This window comes from Varanus komodoensis, unplaced genomic scaffold, assembly GCF_004798865.1.
Source record: "Varanus komodoensis strain SLA01 unplaced genomic scaffold, ASM479886v1 scaffold16, whole genome shotgun sequence".
In the NCBI taxonomy this organism is placed as follows: Eukaryota; Metazoa; Chordata; class Lepidosauria; order Squamata; family Varanidae; genus Varanus; species Varanus komodoensis.
In genome coordinates, this window is record NW_025335468.1 from 12,657,196 (window position 1) to 12,680,086 (window position 22,891).

Here is a 22,891-nt window from a genome sequence, read left to right on the forward strand (position 1 = left end):
CTGACCTATCGCGACCCCATGGACAACATTCCTCTGGGCCTTCCTGTCCTCCACCATCCCCTGGAGTCCACTTAAGCTCACGCCCACTGCTTCAGTGACTCCATCTAGCCACCTCATCCTCTGCCGTCCCCTTCCTCTTTTGCCATCTGTTGTTCCCAGCGTTAGGCTCTTCTCCAGGGAGTCCGTTCTGGCACTAGTAGTATTAGCCCTCTGCTCTTCCCCAGTAGCATATTGGACATCTTCCAACCTGAGGGGCTCATCCTCCGGTGTCATATCTTTTTGCCTTTTGGTACCGTCCATGGGTTTTCATGGCAAGGATACTGGAGTGGGTTGCCATTTCCTCGATCACACACTACATTGCTTCAATACATGTTTTGCCTCAGTAGACACTTTTAAAGAACCCAAATAAGCATTTCTCCTTTCAGAAGCTTTTGGGGTGGCTGGTATGCTGATTCAGCCTATCTGAGAAGAATTCCTTTCTAGTCCAAATAAAGGCTGTTGAAATCTAACTGTTGTGTAAACCATTTATTCCATTTTCTTTGTCACATCTGTGTGATTATTTCTTTATTTCAAAAAGCTGTTATCCTTCCTATTTCTCTGAAGGGGAATGTAAGGCAGCAAACAAAGGAAATCAGTACTTTTTAAAACAGCCATACCCCCTCGTCAAATAAATTTGCAACAACAATAATATTAACTAAAAACAGCAGTTAATAATAAAGCCTGGAAAGAATACACTCAAGAGTTAGAAAATGTTTAACTAAACACCTTCCCAAAGAGTCAAGGTTCTTAGTATTGCCAATAAATCTCTGTTTTGGTTGGGTTGTATTTGTTTTGTCAGTAAGCCATAGACCTTGTGTTATGGAGCAGCTCCATAAGTTATGGGATTGATCTTATGTCTTCTACTTTTGAACTGATGTACTCCTTCCATCTGTGAGAAGTTCCTGATCTAGCAATGGAATGCTATTCATAACCTGAAGAACCAGTGGTCATGGTTCATTCTCCCCATCCTCCCGGAGTTCCTTGGGAACAGAAACTCCCACTGATTGCTTTATGCTGTGTCAATCCTGCCAATTACATTGTTCAAGTAGGACCCACCACTTACACAAGGAGATCTAGATCTAACAAAAGGTTTTAAATGAGCTTTATGCAAGGAGGCAGGTCAACATATCTTCCTTAAGTAAGCTCCACCAACTGATGATTTTTCATGCAAGAAATGCTCAATGGGACTAGTGGGGCATAACAAGCATAAGTGTCCTGTTAGATTTGGCCTTATGTCTCCTCCAAATCTACCCTAGAGGGTTGGGAGTGGCAGGGCTGGAGACTGGAAAAGTATGAAGGAATTGGCAGTTTGTCGTTCTGCGCTTTCTGCCAGTTCTGAGCAGAAATCTGCTCAAGGAATGCTTCTGTGGGTAGAAAAGAAGCTGGATGCAACCCTTGGTAGGTAAGTAAGTAAATACATACAATGCATAGGAGTCTATACGTTGCTTCAATCCAAAACTGCTTTGTGACCTTGTTTTTTTATTACTGTATTTTTGTTGTGATATAATGGATTGTACAGCACCCTTTCATTCTAAATATAATGAAAGTCCATCTAATGTTTTAAATAAATATAGTAAATGATATTAGTCTAAGTAGAATGTCTGTCCATGCTCTTCTGTCAGGAGTAGGGGGTTTATAACACAACTACCAAGAGCACTTGAATCAGAGAAAAAAATGACATGGTGGTGGTAGTGTATAAAAAGAGCATCCTGAAAGAGCATTTCTATTTTCCTCTTTGTGATAATAGTAATATTATTGTAATTTAGAAAAAGTATAGGCTGCCCTTTAGTAAAAACTTTTAGCATGGTGTACAATAAATTCTTCTTTTTAAAAAAGCAAAAATAAAAACCACTTATGGAATTACTGTGCCCAAAGACTGGTTAAGTGATTATAGACTGGGCCAAATGATGTGATGAGGGAATGCTTTGTCAATTAATCAGCTCCTACATGTCTCCTACGTGTTTGTTGAAGCCCTTAGAAATCCTCATATGCTTCATAGTGAAGACGCTGCTTAAATCTTTGCTATCAAGAAAACATAGATCCAAAAGTGAAAGGCCCCTGGTGTATCAGCTTTGTGTACCTGAGATCATCCATTCTCACTGTATATTTTGGAAGCAAGTCAATAACCCCATTAAATATCAACAAGCATAGCAAGTTGATAACCCCATTAAAATTGCTATGATTATGGAAATATTTGTACGTGTAGAGCTCAGTCTAACCTACTGAACTTCTGTAAAAAGGCTTCACTTTGACTCTATTGGTTTTGGATTAGATACCGAGTACATTACAATCTACTTGTTGTTGTGATGGAAAGGCTACAGGAGCAGTCCCAGTTACTAAATGCTTCACAGTTATGGCATGGCAGTTAAACTTAGGCTACTATTAAACTACTTCTGCATCTGACATTCACAGCAGACCTGTTGTCTTTTATCTGCATGCAATTGTGGAACTGGTGTCAGTTTTAAAGTAATGATATTGAGGGCTTAATAAATTATCCTGGTGATCCTCAGGAGAAGACAGTGTCACATCTAAATAAGTGTTTTGCTTCCAGGGTAATGTATGTCTTCATCTGGCCCAGCAGTCAGAGTATTGCCCTGTGTTGATGGATATTGTCAGCTTGAAGCTACACTACATTTCACTGCACAATAAACATGGCTGTCAACAGCATATAAAGTGAAATCAATTTATTCTGTATGGTCAGTGCATTTTAAATGAAATTAATGTACTGTGGGCACAGTGGCAAAAAAGGTAGCCTATTAGTCATGCATCCTCTATCCTAAGATTTTATCCATAAAAATAAATTTCACAAAACAACAACAAAAATAATTGTTGTGTACCTTAAAGTATAGATGTAGACCTTTTTTTTTTTTTTGCTTTTTTACGGCAATTTGGCAGAGTTAGAATCTACATAATTTAAAATACAGACTCAGATCCTGAGCTGGTGTAAATCATTCTTCCACTGTGAAGTCAACAGAGCTTTACTGATTTGCATTGGTGTAGGCTTCATCAAGCTGTGCCATCTCAAAACCACTGAGGATTTGTCACATATGTTTTTGAAACACAGGGAGAGACCTGAAATTCATTTCACTTTCTTTTCAGTCCTGTCACCATGGCTGCATGTGAGGGATGCAACTTCCTTGTTTTCTTGCCCATTTAATTTAAAATTACTCACGGCACTTTTTATGTGCAAATGTAGCTTAGTATTTGAAGAATACTTCAATAATATGTATTTTTTGCAAATGTTTTGCAAATATTTCAGTGAGGGGGCAGAGCTTAGTTGCATGGTATAGCTCCCAATACTACATGCATCTCTCGTGCTTATTAGTCTGCATGAATAATTTGGCTGCATTTGATGGGGTAACCTTGATTTAAAGTGTCTCAAGCTCCATCTGGATGTGTGACCATTTGAACTGGGAGCAATGGCAGTAGTAATGGAGTACAGAAGTAAAGAATGAAATATTAAGTAATTGATTGGCAGTTGGAAACATTCATATTAATCTTAATTCTTGTGAATGGAAATACCTCAAGAAATTTTTCAATGAAATAAGAAATCTGACCACCTAGAATAAACTTCTGTTCTCTATCACTACATGAGTGACATTCAAATCATTTGGATAATAACTTATTTGGACAAACTACATACTGAAGGCTAAGAGCTTCAGTACTGAAGACTTACAGCTAGTAAGGCATTGTTATAACATGCAGATTTAAGTTTTATTTTGTACTGCAAACATTTTGCATGTTTATAGTGCTATTCAAAACATACTCAGAGCGTGAATTAACTTTTAACTGATAAGTTTTCAATTACTTTTCTTCCTGTTGACCTTTATTCTTAGGGCACAAAACTATTGGCTTCATATTTGAATACAGAAACTTACTATCATGATCCCAAGCTCTTTAGCTCCTTGATCTATTAGCTCCTCCAGCTACTACACTCAAATAACAATTTAAAATTGCTTCATAGATTTGGAACTAGAAAGCGAACAAGACTTCAATAATTGTACCAGAACACAGATAATTTAATAATGTTCGCATCCATCTTGTTTCTTCCTGCCCTAATATTACAGGAAGTAAAGCAATGAATGGCTCTGCAGCTAAACTACAGCAGTATTATTGTTGGCCAACAGGAGGCGCCACTGTGGCTGAAGCACGAGTCTACAGGGATGCCAGGGGCCGAAGTAGCAGTGAGCCACATATCAAACGACCAATGAACGCTTTTATGGTTTGGGCAAAAGATGAACGCAGAAAAATTCTTCAAGCATTTCCTGACATGCACAACTCCAATATTAGTAAAATTCTTGGTAAGTATGGAGCTATAAATAATTGCAGAAACAAAAGTAGTGAAGGTTTTGTGATCTGAATGCACGTTATGAGTCACTAGAGGAAATAATGTCTGAGATTTGTAAACAGAAGATACTAAATTCCAAAAGACTGAAATCATGGGAATTTAATTCCTCTTGCATTTCCCTCTGAGGAACAACTGTTTATAACAATTGTGTCCTACTGCAAGAACTTTTTAGTAATCATAATAAAATAAAAATGAGAACTTTCTGCACAAGAACATTGTCCAGTAATTTGTTGTGCAGGAAAAGATTTGACTAAATGAAAGTCAAGTGTTTGCAGCAATGAGTAGAATTTTCAAACTATGCAGTTGATAGATTTAGTAGCATCAACATATCGTTAAGTATTCAGCACTGAATTGTAGTGTGATAAAAGGCCTTGAAAATAAAAAGTTAAATGTTTTGCTTAGTTCTTTAAAACAGGGATGATCAACTTCTGCCCCTCCAAATGTTGCATGGCATTGCCCATCATTCCATACTATTGGCTGTGCTGGCTAGGCTGATGGTAATTGCATTTCAACAACAACAACATCTGGAAGGCTACAAGTTTCCCATCCTTATTTAGAAAAATAAAAATTAACCTGTGTAACGTATACAATTTGACAAGTGTTCAGGTTTTATCTCACAATAATAAACCTGCTAATTTTTCAAAAGCATTAGAATTGAAGAGCTTACAGGAGAATTGAAAGCATACAAGACAATGTATAAGGAAACATTTTAAATTGATATTTGTCCACCAAGTCTCTGAAGCGAAATGTAGATTTTAAATACTTTCCATTATATATAATAGTAATGATTATGTCTTGTCTGTAGCTATTTTATTGCACATTGTTACATGTGTTAACAAAGCTGGTTGTTTTCTTAGTTGATATTTTTCTTTCTGAGGTTAAAAAGAATTCTAGAAACAAATGTAACTTTGTTATTCAAACTTGCAATGTTTTAAATCGAACTTCTCATATTTATCTCCCATTTTTAGTAAGTTATATGAATAGCCTTTCAGTTTTGTATAAAATATAAAACCTGCACTGTTCCATTCTTGGCAACTATATAGAATCTATATTATTTGTGTGCATTCTTTGACAAAAAAGAAGGAAAAATCTATTACAAGTATAGTAACAGTATTCATTAAAATATAAACATTCAGTATAAATATTTCAGAAGAGCCAGCAATCATATTTTTAAAGGGGTATGTAACCTGCCAGGATTTGCCCCACTACCAAAAAGAAAGAAAAAGAAAGAAAGGAAGGAAGGTCAATTTACACATAATATCTGTACACATTTTCCAGGACAATGACAAAAAAAGAGTCTGAAATATTAGAACTGACAACAGAGCATTGCTGACTCTGGATAATATTTATACAACTTTTCCATTTGTTGATGTATAAAGGCTCGTGGTAAAAGAATAGCTTCCACCCACGTATACCACAGCTGTAATCATTTTAACCAGCTGTAAGTTCTTTTTTATATCATTTTTAAAAATTCTTTTCACTGTTTAGGTAGCTCTTTATAAACAGTGAAACAGACCTGAATTCTTTTCTTCTTGCAATGTAAACTGTGCTTTTTTTTGTCTTTTATTAGTGCAGTTTGTGATGAATGTTGATAGTAATTAAAACAGCAAAGAGCATTGCAAACGTACTTTCTGCTTTATTTTGAATACAACTTTAAGTGCAGCTCAGTGTACGTATTGCATCTGGCTGGATGATTATAACAAGTAATGGGATTTGCAAAGGTCAGAGAGCCAATAGCAAAGGCATCTAAATTAAAGACACTAACAGCACAAGCTTGTATTTATCTATGCAGAATGAAGTCCCATTGAATTAAGTGGGGCTGCTCCCAAGCAATTGGGCTTGAATTGCAGCATAGAATGGAGCAACTATAATGTAGTGAATAAGCAAGTTGTTTCTAAGTTTCTGGTCATGATATTCATGATAATAAATTTACAAGCTAGATTCTTTCTGGAAAAACATGCATGAGCAATGTGGAAAACCTTTTAAAAACTGGTGCAGTGACTGTCATTCAAACAAGCTTCTAGCAATGTAGCTGAGATTCAAAGAGCCGTTTTTGGGGTGCTGAAGGGCTTGTGCATGTCCAGTGCATTTGTTTTCTTTCTATTGTTTAGCCTCCTGCCCCATAGCACAAGCTGTCTTTGAATGTTCCCTCAGTTTCCAAACTGTGGGGTTACCATTAAACATTGAGGACTGCTGTTGAGAAATGTAGACTCAGAACCCACTGCAGTGTATAGTATTGTTCATGGAGAGCCAGTGTGGTGTAGTGGTTAAGAGCATAGGACTGGGACTCAGATGATCTGCAGCCAACTGGGTGACTTTGGGCCAGTCACAGACTCTCAGCCCAACCTATCTCACAGGGTTGTCGTTGGGGGGAGAAGATGGAGGATGTAGGAAAAAGGCAGGATATAAATCAGAAAATAAATAAATAAATAAATAAATACTCTTTGTAATGTCATGTAACAGCATGCAATTTCACATGGTTCAATCACTTCTTAGGGTCTTTTCTTGGGTCACAACTCTTTTTTGTCAGGGGAGACGATCCAGGGTACCCAGTTAAGATGTAATGCAGTTTCCCAGGAAGCACTTGACACTTTGGCTCCTGTCATCTGCAGAGCATTCCAAGACTGTTCAGCTGCTAGCTCTTGGCAGGTGGAACCAAGTGGGAGTGAACAAGCAGTATTGCTTCATTCTTGACAATCGGGGTTCATTCTTTTTTTAAAAAATGTGGGTGGTTGTGTGTGAACCAGTTCTTATGAGTCAAAGAATTTGTATTCAAAGAATAGAGCAAGAACAAGCCTGGATTTATTAGAAGAGGTAACCTGTAACATGAATGGGGGCCAATTCTAACCAGACTGTTGTGAACATTTTGTCTACCCAGAGAATAAGTGTTTTACTAACATTTCTCTGTTACAACTCTATCATTTTTAGTGATACCATATTCATAGTTATGATATCCTCTTAGTAGGACATTTAGTTTCCATTAGTTTGTTGGTAAAGAAGGAATCATGGAAAATTGGTTCTGTTTCAGTATCTGAGTTGTCAGAAAATTGGGAAGGAACTTTATATATATATGAAGTACAACAGTGACTGGAAATAGTGGATTACAGATTTTTAATGCAAGTTTAGTTAGTTTGTATGGTGTATTAAAGTGAACAATGGTTGAGAGGACTCATTAGAGCAGGAAGGGAGAACCTGTGGGTCTCCGGACTTGTTGGACTCCAACTCTCATAAGCCCAAACTGGCTTTATGGGACTTTTAGTCTAGCAACATCTGGAGGGCCACCAGTCCCACACCTCTGCCTAGAGCTTTATGGAATTATTCTTCAGACAAGCTGACATGAGTGTTCACTGGTACCTTTTCCTTTGCAGGCTCCCGCTGGAAATCTATGTCAAATCAAGAAAAACAACCTTACTACGAAGAGCAAGCACGGCTAAGTAAAATACACCTAGAGAAGTACCCCAATTACAAATATAAGCCTCGACCAAAACGTACCTGCATTGTTGATGGCAAGAAACTGCGTATTGGAGAATACAAACAGCTCATGAGATCTCGAAGGCAGGAGATGAGGCAATTTTTCACAGTAGGGTATGTAGTACAATTACTTTTGCTTGTAACTCTGTAACTGTGTCAACTCCAGCGCAACCAAAACCTTTTCTTTCTGATGATACTGGGTTTCTTGGCTAAGGTTCATTTTTCTATCATAGCCCATTATTCAAACACAAAATCTTTTAAGTCTTTTCTGGTGTATACAGATGATAATCTGTTCAGTCACCCACAAGATCCCCATAAATACATTACGTTAAATCACTAGCATTTCCACTATTTTTAAATGGAGATTACTTGAAGACTCCCTTCACTGTTACAGTGAAATAACTGTCTGTATTTATTATTTCATTTTTATACCAACCTATAGCCAAATGGCTCTCTGGATGGCTTACAAAATTAAAAGGACATAAAAACAAGGAAACAGAAAAAAAACCCTAGAATCATAAAACTATAGCATACAGCTGTTATGTACAACAGTTTTTGGAAAAAGAATGGAGCAAATGTTTCAGTTGGGTGCATTCATTCAGATGCATCTGATCTAACCTGATGCCTAGTTAACTACGATACCACTCCTGTAAGTCCCATACTATCGATCCCTTCACTTGAAGGCTTTCTGGGTTCTCCATTCTAACCCTGCGTCCCACTCCAGGTTTCAATTCTCACCATGCCTCATACAAACCTAGGAAGTCCAGTCACTCTTGGGCCATGTACAAAAAAAGACAAAGGGTTTGCATGTCATAATAAGCCATGATAAACTTTTCAGGATGAAAATTTAGGAGTTCTTCAGCCAGTGACAGAAAAGCACTAGTACTCCAGTCAAGGGACTCCAGCTGTTAACAGCTGGCAAAGCATGAGTCATTACTTCCTTCTAGGCTTCTGCCAATGCTAGATGCAGAGCAGGATTACTCGAAAACAACTGTACTCCCTCTGTTACTGGTAGGAGCCCAGAGGAAGCTCCAGGTTCCACAGCATGCCACTCTCCCAAGCTCCATTGCAAGGAAGTGCGGATAAATGGCTGGATCCTGCCCACTGTTCCAACTACAATGGTAGTGGCAGTGGTGGGAAAGAACTGCTCAAGAGGAGTATGAGGAGGGCAGCTGGGCGCCTCCAGCCCCATTCTCCCTTGCCTCAGTGTGGAAAGGGAGAAAACAGGGTTGGACTTTGGAATTGGGGAAGATGAGGGGAAAGCCTCCTTACATGGGCTCAAAGACCTGATGTGAAGTTACTTAGTCATGGTGTTCATGAATAGCATGGAGACCACCCATACCCCTTACTGCTGCTCCATTGAGTACTGGATCACCTGGAGCTGGGCATTTCAGCCCAGTGTAAGGAGACTGCCACTCCCAGTTCCCTGCCCAGTGTACCTGCCAAATCTAGGAACACTGGGTGGGGAAGCAGATGACGGCAGCAAAAACTGCCAGCTGCTCCCTGGGATACTACAGAAGTACTGGAGGGAAAGCGGGGGTGCGGAGAGACATAGCCCCCTGCTGCATCTGGCCGGTCCATCAGCTGGTCATCTGTCAGGCATTGGAAAATTTCATATGCTATGTGCAGGCAAAATTTTCAGCGGGCTTAACGTGCCATGCAAAACTCTTCCAAAGTATTATCTGCTTAAGTATTTTCCAGGAGATGCCTTTGATATATTCTATTGTGACCAAAGTATGTATGTAGACAGCAGGTATGTTTCCCTCTTCATAGATTTTCCATATTGCACTAATGGGTTCTGAGTAAGTTTCTACAGACTCTGTATTCTGTTGGTAGGTAAATTCAACACATGATTCAATGATGGATTTTACAAGGAATTTCTTAATAAGGATAATTTCAGGCTTTTATCAGGAAATGTGGCATATTTATTCAGCCTGAGATCAGCAGCTTACTAAAATAATTGTGCCTCAGCTGCTTTATTTCTGCCATTTATTCCATCTTATTTATCTTTTAGACAACAACAAAATATCTTGGATGCTTGATGCTGCACAATGTGTTTTGGCAATTTAAGAAAGAAACACTGTCAGATACTCAGGATATTGTACTGGACTGAAAGCTTTGCCCTCCTGTTAAAGCAGAGATTGAGAGAAAGCGGGAAAGAGAGAAATTGCCTCCCCATGCAACATGCTTTCCTAAAAGCTAGAAGTTCCAGGGTTTATTTGTTCCTGTTGGTATTTCTTATGCACACACGTGAAGAGCCAAGACTTGTGACATCTGACTTGGCAGCAGGAGGGAGGAAGAGGAATAGTCAGGAATATTTAGCAAATTCATACAAGATATAGTCCCCCGGTATATTGAATGAATATGTGGCCATGACACTAGCCCTTCCTCTTACATAATACATTCTGTAGCCATGCCCACACCATTAAAACCTGTGGCAGAAACATTACTCCATTATCTTTATGTTCAGCTAGGGAAAGATTCTGCCCACATACCGGTGTATGTGTATAGAGCTCTTTCCTGCATAAACTGAATGCACAAATGAGGAAGTGTTTCCTCAGTTAATTGTAGATCAGCATGGGCCGTGCTGGTCTGGAGTGAGCAGCTACCTCACACTTACTTAAATCATGTCATATGAACCTTCCCTTTGAAATTTTAGGGAGGGTGAAAACCCTTGCATTTAGGATCTATAGGACTTGTGTGTAGGTGAATACACACATTAGGTCTCTAGTCTGCAGAGGGCTTAGAACTCCTATGTGATCTGAGTACAGATCACAGAAAAGGCTATGCACAAAGGTACTTTCCTACAGATGCTCATGCCCAGTGCAAGGAATTTGGGGGTGGCCAAGGGAGCCCCGTGACTTGGAGAGAGGATTCAGGTATTAGTCCTGCTCCTTTGTAATTAGGGGGCTCTTGTGACTTAACTTTTTTTTTTTTTTTTTTAAAAGCTAATTCCTATTTTATTATTTCTTATCACTTAAAAACCTGGGACTTCTAAACTGATGTGTTTATCATGTTATAATTCTAATACAGATTTATCTTTTAACATTCTTAATAAAATCAACTCCTCAAAAAACATTTACATAAGTAGAAATGTATCCGAAGTGTTGCATTTGCCAAGTCCTGATGCCACAACTATGCATGAGGAAACAGCTCAAACTGGCATCTGAATTGAAAATACTTTCTTTGTTACCTTGCCTTACAAAAATATTCCATCCCAACCCCATCTTGGTCTAGTAAATTCTGGTCAAGTATGCATTACATCTTTTCATCTAAAAATAATGGGAACATTATTTGTGTCTCAAAAGATGCTGTGGAAAAGTATTTATAGGTACTGTACATACACAGATATTCTCAGTGTTTCTAGACTACTGTTTTGAATAAGTCAATAAAACCACACTGCTGTGGCTAGGCTGAAATGTATACAATGGGTGCTTTTATGAGATCTGATGTTATGTCATTCAGTTTCAAAGGACATAGCATGTAAGAAATTTTCCTTAATGCAGTTGAGTTAGACTCAGTAATTTAGAGAGTTGTCAAGAAAAATGGATCTGAAGGGAACAGCGGACAATGACATTTGCCAATTTAAATGTTTAAGTGGTTTTGGAAAAAGACAGCTCTGTAGATTTTTCCTATCATAGTTATGTAGCACCCAGCCAACCAAAACCTGAAACACTGTGTAGTTGTACTGTACTACAGAACTATTTTGTGTATCCTTCAGTGTGATATATACCAGCACCTGCCAACAATGCTTCTGCTATTTGCACAGGACAAACAGGTCAGTTGTAATGCAGGCAGACAAATGGATGTGAAATGGACCTAAAAAAAGCCTGATCTAGAAACTGTTAAACACTTTAATATCTCAAGGCACCATGATGCTGCCCTCATTAACTTTTCTACATTTTGTTTTGTCACAACCTGGAATTGAAATGGATTTAATTTAATGTGTACCTTTAATTTGAGGTACACAAGATACTCAAGGCTATGAAGGTGCAAAGTATTTGTTTTGTGGCACAAAAGTTAAGTAAGCAAAAAAAAAAAAACCTGTCAAAACTCCACCACCCCCATCAGTATTTGTTTGCAGCACCTTTGGCAGCAATTACAGCTTTTAAGTAAGCCTATATCAGCTTTGTGCATGTAGATCCTGTAATACCATCCCCTCCTTCCTGTCAAAACTGTTAGGGGAACAATTGGTGAACACCAGCTTTCCCATCTTGCCACACATTTTCATTTGGATTGAGGTCTGGCTTTTGACTGAGCCATTCTGAGATTCATTATCTTTTCTCTGACCCTTCCAATGTTACTTTGGCCATGTGTTTGGAGTCATTGTCAGGCTGGAAAGTCCCAGGCCTTTTGCAGAGTGAAACAGGTTTTCCTCTAGAATTGCCTGATCTTTGATTCCATTCATCTTGCTTTCAAACTTGACCAGTTTCTCGGAGCCTACTTGTGTTTGTCTGATTTGCACACAGAGCTGATCCCTGAATAAAATCAGTTTACTGGAAACAATTTCTGAAATGATTTCCCCTAGATTCCAGGTTGCATAGGGAAGTTTAAGTAACTACCTCATTACTGTCTCTATTCTACTTATACTTATTACATTGCATTTAGATCCCACCTTTTATTCCTCTTGTGAAGGACTGTCTTATTGCTCATGTTGTTGTTAGCATGTTGTTAGCATGACACTGCCTACTGAGGCACACTTGGTAGCATTGTATGAAATGTGTTTTTCTGAGCCACAAACCTGCAAAGTGACAATAACTTCCTGCTCCAAGAGCTTGCATTAAAGACCTCTTTGTCTTTTCTCTACATCTAAATGTAGAGAATTTTTTCAACAGGTTTCTTCAGATTAATTTGTGTTGTGCGATAGTCTTGCATTTGCTTTTGGCTTTTTGAGTTTTCATTTTATGCTGTTTTTACACTTCAGGCTAAGGTAATTTACTTTAATTAGCATTATTAATTTTGTCTGTTTTTGTTAGCCACCTTGAACATTTGGGGAAGAAGTGTCAGGGCTGAAATAATATGAATAAAATAAATCCTCCGTATGCACAAGGAAGCATATTGCAATGCAGTCTTTACAGTTCAGTTCTACCTAGTATTTTGGGGTCGGGATATGAGAATCTGAAGCACCCAAGAATATGACTGTACCTTCCATGAAAATGAGAAATGCACTTTCTAATGAGAACTCAAGGAAATCTTAATAGATTTGTGTGCCTCTTGTGTCTCCTTGTAGGCAACAGCCTCAGATTCCAATCACCACAGGAACGGGCGTGGTCTATCCGGGTGCTATTACGATGGCAACTACTACACCATCTCCGCAGATGACATCTGATTGCTCCAGCACCTCTGCTAGCCCTGAGCCCAGCATCCCTGTCATTCAGAGCACTTATGGCATGAAGACGGACAGCGGGAGCCTTGCTGGAAATGACATGATAAATGGGGAGGATGAGATGGAAATGTATGAGGACTTTGAAGATGACCCCAAATCAGACTATAGCAGTGAGAATGAAGCCCATGAGGCTGTCACTGCCAACTGAGGATATTTGCTGAATTAAAAGTACTCTGACTTTTTTGTTTTTGTTTTGTTTTGAACAAAAAGTTCTTAAATGAGCCTGCATGCATGTGTGGCTCCTACAGTTACATCTGCAGAATGGTCTTAAATGTTTCTTAATGTGTGACACAGATTGTTCCCTAATTTTCATGAACATTTTTTTTAATTTAGGTGAAGACATTAAGTATCAGACATTGGGACTTGAAAACTTATATGAATCAATAGCTCTCTTACAAGTCTTACCTGTTTTTGTCTATTTTTTCTCTTCCTGGATGCTGATAAAAAGGTTTAAGTTACTGTTTTAAATGGGGGTTTTACATTCTCACTCAGGTATGCTGTGCCAGCCTACAGGTTGTGAATGTGTTTTTATTCTGAATTATTTTAGAAAACAAAAACAAAACAAAAAATAACCGTAAATTTCCTGTCACAAAACAGAACAAGTCCTCAAGTTTGTGCATCTGTGTGTCTTAACTCATCTTTTTTAAACAAGGTCTCTAAATTCCATTTTTTTCCAAGCTGATTTCTGATGTGCCAAACTTTCATAACTTTTGAATCTTAACATTTAAAAAGTCTTAAGGGAGACACTGTAAAGTCTTAGACAATCTTTTGGCATCTTAAAACTATATATCTTAAAAAAATCCTAATTTTTCCAGAAAATGGTGAAGTACTCAGGAATCTGGAGATAGGTTGTTCTTAAAATAGTGAACATGATTGCCACAATGCACTTGTCCAGTTGCTTCTGCCTCTTGATGTACCATCAGTATAAAATACTAAGTAAGCACAAATGAGCGATCACCAGCTACAGACAGGCCTGTCTTAAGAATGTAAGGCCACCTTCAAATCTGTTCTGTATCTCTTTTCTTTTAACCCTTACATTCAGTCCTAAGTACATTTTCTCTTAAACAATCTATTCATTCCAGAATGTCAGGGGTCCACATACATACTACACACACACACACACACACACACACACACTCACTCAAAAGTGCTGCTATGGTGGCATTTTATTTTCAGTTTACTATTGACTTGTCTATAAAGAGTAATTTCACTAAAAGCCAGTGGGTATCTAGAAAATAGAAAGGCACTCCAATATTGGAAAAGGATTATATACATATATAGGAAATTATATTTATCTGTGTCAAAAACACTTGGGGAAATTCTAAGATACACAGGAAAAAGGACACGGACACTTATATCTGTCTTTTATGTCCACTTTAATACTTAAGCCAGGACTCAAATGGTAATCCAGCTTGCTTCATAAAACCAAGGCTACTTTGGATTTAAATTTTACAAGCTGCATGATCCTGAGTCAGGCTGTTAGCCCACCTGGCCTGGTCCTGTCGTCATAAGCAGACAGTGGCTCTTATGGTACAGGCAGGGTACCCAGCAGGATTTATTGCTAGCCCTGCCTGAAGATGCAAGGCATTGAACCTGGGACCTTCAGCATGCAAACCACTGAGCCACGGCACTTGCCAAAGTTTCTTTAGCTATAACCTGCCTGTACAGCAAAAGAATTGCAAAACAGAGGGAAAGTTCTTTCTGTTACATGACTAACATGTAAAGTTAGTCATGGTGGCTTCAAAGGAAAAATCTATCTGGGCTACCATAGGCTTCTGAGTTTGTTTGGAATAGTTTTAAAACAATGGCTCCTAACTCCAGGTCCCCAGAGGTTTGTTGGGCTACAGTTCCTATCACACCTAACCAGCATGGTTAGAGACAATGGTGCAACAACTTTTGGGCATCCTAGATTAGGACTTCCTGCTCTAAAGTATGTTGAGGTTTAGTAATATCGGTACAGATTTTTTGACTGCTGTATAGTGTACAGATGACAGCAGTAGTTAGAAATTACACCAAGTCTTTCTCATGGGTTTTTGGAGCTGTAAAATTTTAGGATTCCACATACTGCCATTCCCATAGTCAACCTGAAGGACACATTTTTTGTTGTCAGTATATGATCATATCTATGTTTTTTTAAAGCCACACCAAACTGAAGTATTTCATATAAATTGCATCAAATGTTAATTTCAGAGAAATAAAATGGCCCCATTATTTGTCCTTAAATGACATGTTTTCACTGTACTCTTTTAGGTTTCAGTTGCACAAAGATGTGCTTAGCATAGAGGAATATTTGCTAAAGCTTTACATTATTTGCCCTATAAAAGGAAAAATAAAACAAAACAGGTATACAGCATAATATTCGAAGCATAATATGAAATTAAATTTGTAAAGTGCTTTAGGGCTTTTAGATCAAAGTTGCTGCAAAATTTTAAACCCTCATATATTTCATTGCTAATATACAATTACGTTGCATGTAAAACTAACTTCTAAGGAGTTTGGAGCAGGGGAGGGGTAAAATAGAACATTCCCAAGTTAATAATCTAGCTCCTAATATAAAAATCAAATGTTCTAATCAAGGTTTGGTAGCTGTTTGTCTCAGAAATTTGAATTTGATCCATTTTATGCAGCATGAAAATCTAATTCAAAGCTAGTGTCAAGGTTTGAGGTGTAGTAATATTGGTACAGTCTAAAGAAAATGCATAAGTATTTGTTTAGGATTTGGGACACTACTATTAATAAACTGTGGTTTGGGTTATTTTAAAGTGCTTCGTTCAAGGAAGAGAATGCTGGAAAAACCTTTGTTTTCTTTATTCAATCTTGATTATCAAGAATCAGAATGGATATACCCCAGCCAGGTGGCAATTTCATAGGTGTAAAATGTCTGTGTCTTCTCAATTAAGACCAGTTTCACAATTGCTAAATATAGTGGGAGCCATTTTACATTTCTGTGGTGGCTACTCCAGGCATTGATTGAACTAGCTGTATGTAGTTTTCTCCACATCAGTAAAGACTGTCAATATTAAAATTTTAACTTGGCAGAGACAAACCTATCCAACACTGATCCAGAGCAGCTTCCATTGCAAATACAATGTCAAATAGCTGATGCTTACTGTGTGAATTTGCATTATGCTAAGGGCTCTACTTTATATAACGACCCCATTCCTAAGGCAGAAATTGTATACTCATCTCTCACTGGAAAAAAAATTTAAAGTCCAAATAAGTCCAATTCCTATATAAATCGTGGGTTGAAGCCCACTTCCTTGTACACGCATAGAATTTCCACTCCTGACAACAGCAGATGGCTCTCCTTCCACTTTGACAGCCACCAATGTGGGATTCTGGCTTGTCTACAAGACATTTTATCTCTAGATTATAACACAAATCACACACACACCCCTTGACTTCAGCAGCATTTAGACTGTGCTCCTAATTAGTAAAATAGGCACAATGTCAATGCAGAATGTTGTTATGTTGTTATCATACGACCTTACAGAAAAATGCCCTGACAGTTTACAGCAACAATTGCTGGAAGCAGAGAAAGATTTTGCAATGTTAAAATAGACAATTCAACCAACACAAGTAAATGGGGACTGTTGAGTTTACAAGAGAAAATATTATTCTGACATATCAACACTCTCATCAAGCTGTGGCAGCCATTTGCTAATCCGGAATAAAATGAATATTATTTGAATACTGTTCTCTTGTCTACAGCTAAAGCAATAAAACTGGTCTAGCCAAGATGTTATAGGCACTTGTTGTCATTAGCTGGTGAGCGCCCTCTTTATCTAATTAAGGTACTGAAAGAAAATTCTTTCTTAAGATTGCTTAGGAATTTGAACTGATCTAATACATGTAGCTTGGAGGGGAGGTACCCATTCTTTCCTAAATAATAACTATTTATTAACTTCCTACAAGTTTTTCCTGTTATAAATCTCTCTCCATCCTACAACTCATTTCTCTTCTCTCTGTTTTTTCATAGTTTTTTGTTGCATAGGTAGAATGCTGTATTGCTAGCATTGTATTTTATGTAATTATTTTTGCACAAAGGCAAACATTTAGCTTAGTGGGTTACTTTCTTTTTATAAATTTTATGACCATGCCAAAATAATATTCTGCAGGCTGGCGGAGAACAAAGGACTGTTCTTTAGGACTGAAACTTGATTTTGCTCATAGTACAAAAACACACACTCACAGATGTTTCGTAAGTGTTATAAGCACTGGATATAAATGGTATTTTTTATCACTTCTAACTAATGTGAAACTGTTGTACAAAAACGACATGAACAAAAGTCATCTGTTTCGACTCGTGTGGGCCTGCCTCACAGTTGCCGGATTTGAGTCATTTTTATGTCTTGTTATTTCATTTATTTATGCAAGATTCGTATATATATTAATACTTTGTTTTAGCTCCAGCCCTGCATCTCTGTTGATGCTCTGTAAGTTAAAGCTGCATTCTTGACACTGATTGGCTCTTCATGAATCAGTAGATGGTAGAATGCTACTTTATTGGTCAGGTTGGGTAAAAATGTATTTGAATCTGAAAAGTTCAGAAGCAGTTTATTGTATTTATTAGCCGATACTGGCTCTAAAGTGTCAGTAGAAATCAAGGAAGGACAATCGTTTGGAAGCAAGAACCATTTATTTTTTGCATTCTTAATTGGAGCTCAAAACAAGGTTTTTGATTAGTCACCATCTCATTTTAGATTTTTTAAAAAATGTGTAAATATAACATAGGAAATAGAATTTATTTTTTGTTCATGGATACTTAGTGAAGTATAAGTTATGTATTTACTTTTGTTCTGTATCAGTGTACATTGGTCCATATTAAATGCTGACAAATCACTGTACCTCATGTAGATGCTGAATTTACACCTGCAGTGTGAGAGCAATATTGTGAACCTGTAGCAAGGATAGCAACATGCCTCACTTACGCTCTCCTTCATATCTGAATCTCACATTTCATAAACACAATATTTCAAAATAGCACACCTGATTATAAAATAACAATCCTCATCCTCTTTATTCTCTGATGGTGGTGTCATAGTTATTTGGGCTGAAACCTTAGTCAGAGAGATGAAACCTGACAGTCTGATCTTAATAAGTACTGCATCAGCATGTAAGTGCATAGGATGTGGTGTGCCACCAAGGGTGGTGTGCCCTTGGGTAGACTGACTCTCATGTAGGGAAAGGTGATCAGATTGAACTTGAAACAAATTCACACATTTAAGTCCCACTGATTTCAATAAAACTAACTTTTTCTTGATCAGAGCCATTGCTGTTGCAGACGGATACAACAGCTAATTCTCTGACACTTGCTGAAGTAGTTCCAGCTAATTCCTTGGAGGCAAATTAAATAGGGAATCAATCCATGAATTATTCCTACCTTTGAAGTATATCCCCAAATAACTTCCTCTCTTTCTCTGAATTAGGATTGCTTTAAAAAGCAACTGCTTTAAAAGTGAGGTGCACAACTGCCAGATTTCTAGTTAAGTTTTTAATCAATTTACTTCATAATCTGCAGTATGCTTCTGAACAGAACAGATGAAAGTTCTTAGTTCTTGTTTAAAAGGAACCAATGTGAATATCATAATGTGTCAGTATGAATGACAAGTAAGTACATTAATAAATTAGGATGCTCTAGGAGGTTGTCATTAACCAGGCTTTTGTAATGATACCAGCTATTAAAAGTAACATTGAACTGGCTAGATCTGTGTCTGGAATGGAACAGTATTGCTAGTTCCAGAGAGAGAGAGAGAGAGAGAGAGAGAGAGAGAGAGAGAGAGAGAGAAGTGAAACTAATAGTAAATTAAGGTGGCTTATATAATTGTGCACTAGAATAGGCAGTGGCACCTGTTATAATTTCCATGTGCCCCCAAATAATGCTGATTTAAAGATTAATGCTGTGCATATATGTAGTAACAGACTCTGGACTTTGAACAATAGTTTTATTTTAAAAAAATATCCCATTTCCATAGCAAAATCTAGTAAAGTCTTTAATTTCAAGAGAATATTTCTGAAGTGCTTTGTTACCAGTTAGGAATAAAAATCCAGTAAAACATTCACAACAACAAAATAATTTGTTTTATTTGATACTTTACAAATGCAACATAAAGTCTTAATGAAAGTTGAACACAATTTCACAGGGTTTACATCTATAAAGGGAAGAAGTAGCCCATCTCTAAGAAGATAAATAGTAGCCTCAAACTCTGCTAGTCTCCTCAGTAAAATGGGCATGGAGAGTGCGGGCAGAAGTCTTTCCCTTCCTCTGCTAACTGCCAGCTTTAAAGGCAGAAATGCTAGTCTTTGAAGCTGGGAGTGCATGCAGCACTTCTGCTTTGCCACTGAGCTGCAGCCCCCTCCAACACTTCCCTAAATGTATGCTGGTACCCCAACATGTAGTTTGGGGAAAGCTGTAGGATCACCAGCTGATCCCAAATTAGTGCGCTCACAGCCATCAAGAGGCAGTGTAAGAGAAAGATAGGATTACATTGAAACAATTCCAATACTATATGGTGTTCATTGGGCGTGTGTGTGTGCGTGTGCGTGTTATTTAAACTAATTACAAAACCCTGTGAAAAAGTATAGCAGTAACTTGAAAACAATGATTGCTAATGATTGTGTAAATGAAACAATGATTGTGTATATGCAAGTATCCCCTAATACAAAGTTCAAGTATGATATCATACTGTATGTACCATTGCTTTTTGTCTTAACTTTTCTTTCTACTTTACTGCAAATATTGTCCCAGTAAAAAATACCACAATGCTTCAGTCCAGGAAAGCACTTAGCTGAATCCTCAAACTGCACATTCTGGAATAGTCCAAATGGTGGCCTGTGGTACTCGTCCGGAGTGTGTGGTCTGAAGATCACAGCCTCAAGCACCCGTTTAACTTTGAGCAACCGAGCCATTCAATTGAAGTCCAAACCATTTAGGAATATGTTTAAAGTTGAGCAGAATTTTATATGTATATCTGGATGGGATTGTCAGTGCCAACAACTGCTCTAGAAATGCAGCTGGTAGAATGTATAATAGAGTATTTCATACGTTCAGTTTAAAAAAAAATAGTCTCAGATCCTAGATGTTTGCATGTGTGTTTAATGACTGAAGTTGGCACTTAAGCATGCCCTGTTTAAAGACTAACATGTGACCTCATTTGATTTATTATTTTTATAAAGGCACTTGTTCTTTTACTCAAACTCAATTTACTTTCCTCTCTGTCTCCACTCCTCCAGCATTGCTTTTTTCCTTTTACCAACCATTGTTCTCTGCAGTTTTTCCTCAGATAATGTTTGATATACTGTAATACTGTGATCCCATACTAGAATGCAAAAATAATTTTCAGAAGGGTTTTTTTTTTGAAGAGCCAGATTTGTATCATTGGATTCCATATTCCCCCCTTAAACAACAAAAAGTCCAAGATTAATTTTTAAAATCTGTTTAAAAAGTATTATGAGAGAGTTCACTTAATGTGTACAAAGAGGAGGGGTGGGCCTGGGGTGTATATGTGTGAAAGGAAAATGTATCCAATTGGTATTTATGGCAATATGAAAGCTATAAAGCAGCTTAGTGACACAGTTTGCTTTATAATTTCTGCTTTCTTCAAAAACCACAAGTGAGGTCCTTGGTGCTCTCAAAAGTTTGGGGAATGTGCAAATATTTAACTGTTTGTATGCTGCACATTGCAGACCTGCTAATGTGCATTCTCCGTTCGTCTTCCTTTGTCATTTGTGTTTTGCTTTCTCAAAAGCACAGGGTTTTTTTTCCCTTGTACCCTTCATCAGCCTGTAGCAAATGATAGAATGTTTTTAGTTTTTCTGTTCATTATTGTATTTGCCATGTACAAATGTTTTTTTTAATTATTATTACATCAAGACAAGCTTATAAGCTGTTACTTACTGTAACTCTTTTCTTTCCTGACATTGTAATTTGTTTGTGATGTATATTGTGAGATTGTATTCTATGTTAATTTAATCAGCACAATTCACTGACATGCTGGACTGACATGCTCGCTGCTGTTTCAAAGTGTAAAGTTTTTGTGTAGAGCTGTTGGGGGACAATTGAGAGGCCCCCCTCAAGGTACTATGCTTTGGTTCCTATGGCAACAGGGTGGGTGTGGCTCGGATGACGCCGGGGCTGCTGTTTCGACACCCACAAGTCAATTTTTTAACTGGCTGGTTTTCTTTGTAGAAATTCTATATACAGTGCAGGTACCTACCTGGGCCCAGGGCTGGTAATTATTTGGGCATATAGAGGAAAAAAAAACCCTAGTGTCTATTGCTGCTTTGAATATGTTTTAAAGTCTGAAAATGTAAATAGTTTATCAAAAAAAATCTTGTACAGTCCAGTGTAAAGTTTTTAAATGAACTTAAAAGGTTGCCATCACATCTCTCTCACACTCTCCTCTTGAAGCAGTTTGAAAAGAAAAGAAAAAAGTTTGCTAAGGATGTTGATTTTTTTTAAAGAAAAAGTATCTGTGCTCTTAATTTAAGGGGAAAAAAGAATCATTCTTAGCTTTGCTTCATAGCATAAACAGACTTCTTGAATTTTGTTGTGCAGTATTGACGTGAGGTAAATTAAATATTAAATAATTTTTCAGTGGTACTTTTAAGAGTCTTCTCCTCTCCTCTGCCTCAAAAATTAATGGAAAAGACAAAACTGAAAGACACTGTCATGATAACGTATATTCTGGTGTATGTTGGCACCTTACCTACGTATTTGAGGGGATTTTTTCCTTTTCCTTTTCTTTTTTTTCCCTTTTCCTCTTTTTTTTTGGTTGCACAAGGTGCTTTCCTGATATGTTAAACATGTCATCATTGGGTGATACCATTTATGCCATGATAAGGGGTTCTGACCCCTCAGGGGAGTGTCTATAAGACTGCCTATTTATGCTCATTTACCTCAAGACTGTCCTCTCTACCCTTAATCTATTCACCATCACTCCATCTTTTGTACTGCTGTTGACACTTACAGATTAAAGATAAATTTTGTTTTATGATATGTGTATGGCTTTTTCTGTGCAGCCTATTCTGTTCTTTTTATATGTACCAGCCTGCTTCAGATCTCAAGGAGAAAAGGCGCTGGAGATCAATCGCCCAATTCCTTCTGATCAGACGCACCTCCCTGCCTGCTCATTGTCAAGTCTGCTGAATGCTTTCTCATGTCACATGAGCAGTTTGGAGTTGGGGTTTGGATTTTTTTTCTTTTTTCTTTTGGACTTTTAATGTTCTTTGCCTGGATAAGCTCAAGCCATTTTATCTGTAGCCGGGGTGATGTGCTGTTAGGAAATGCTTAGAGAAGCAACCTAGTATGGGGGGGGGGAGTGTTAGTAGTAATGGGACAGAACAAAAGTTGCCACACTGTTATTCTTCCCCACCTCCCTTTCTCTTATAACCCCATTAGACCAACTAACTGAACTTGACAATATGAAAAAGGTAATGCCACATTGGCTTGGGTGCAAAGGGCACAATTTCCTTTTTCTGCATTGACTTTTGGATAAGTAGTTCACAATTTCCTCACAAGAAAACAATAAGCCACACTGTAGTGTCTTATAATAATAGAAAATTCTGACCAGAGATGCTAGCCCATATTTTTTCACAGTAATTTTTTAAGATAAAGAGCCACAGGATGATTCCTTGGTCTTTAAAAC

General features: G+C 37.7%; 1 protein-coding gene across 1 annotated transcript in view; it reads left to right on the forward strand.

Annotated features, from left to right (window-relative positions):
* SOX6 (SRY-box transcription factor 6) overlaps nucleotides 1-22,237 on the forward strand; it is a 345,673-nt gene extending 323,436 nt beyond the window's left edge. Inside the window, exons 13-15 of the mRNA XM_044426093.1 lie at nucleotides 4,107-4,340; nucleotides 7,756-7,972; nucleotides 13,089-22,237. Coding sequence (XP_044282028.1) covers nucleotides 4,107-4,340; nucleotides 7,756-7,972; nucleotides 13,089-13,392 — 755 coding nt within the window. The 3' untranslated portion in view covers nucleotides 13,393-22,237. The remainder of the gene's footprint in view (nucleotides 1-4,106; nucleotides 4,341-7,755; nucleotides 7,973-13,088) is intronic.
* The last annotated feature ends 654 nt before the right edge of the window (nucleotides 22,238-22,891 follow it).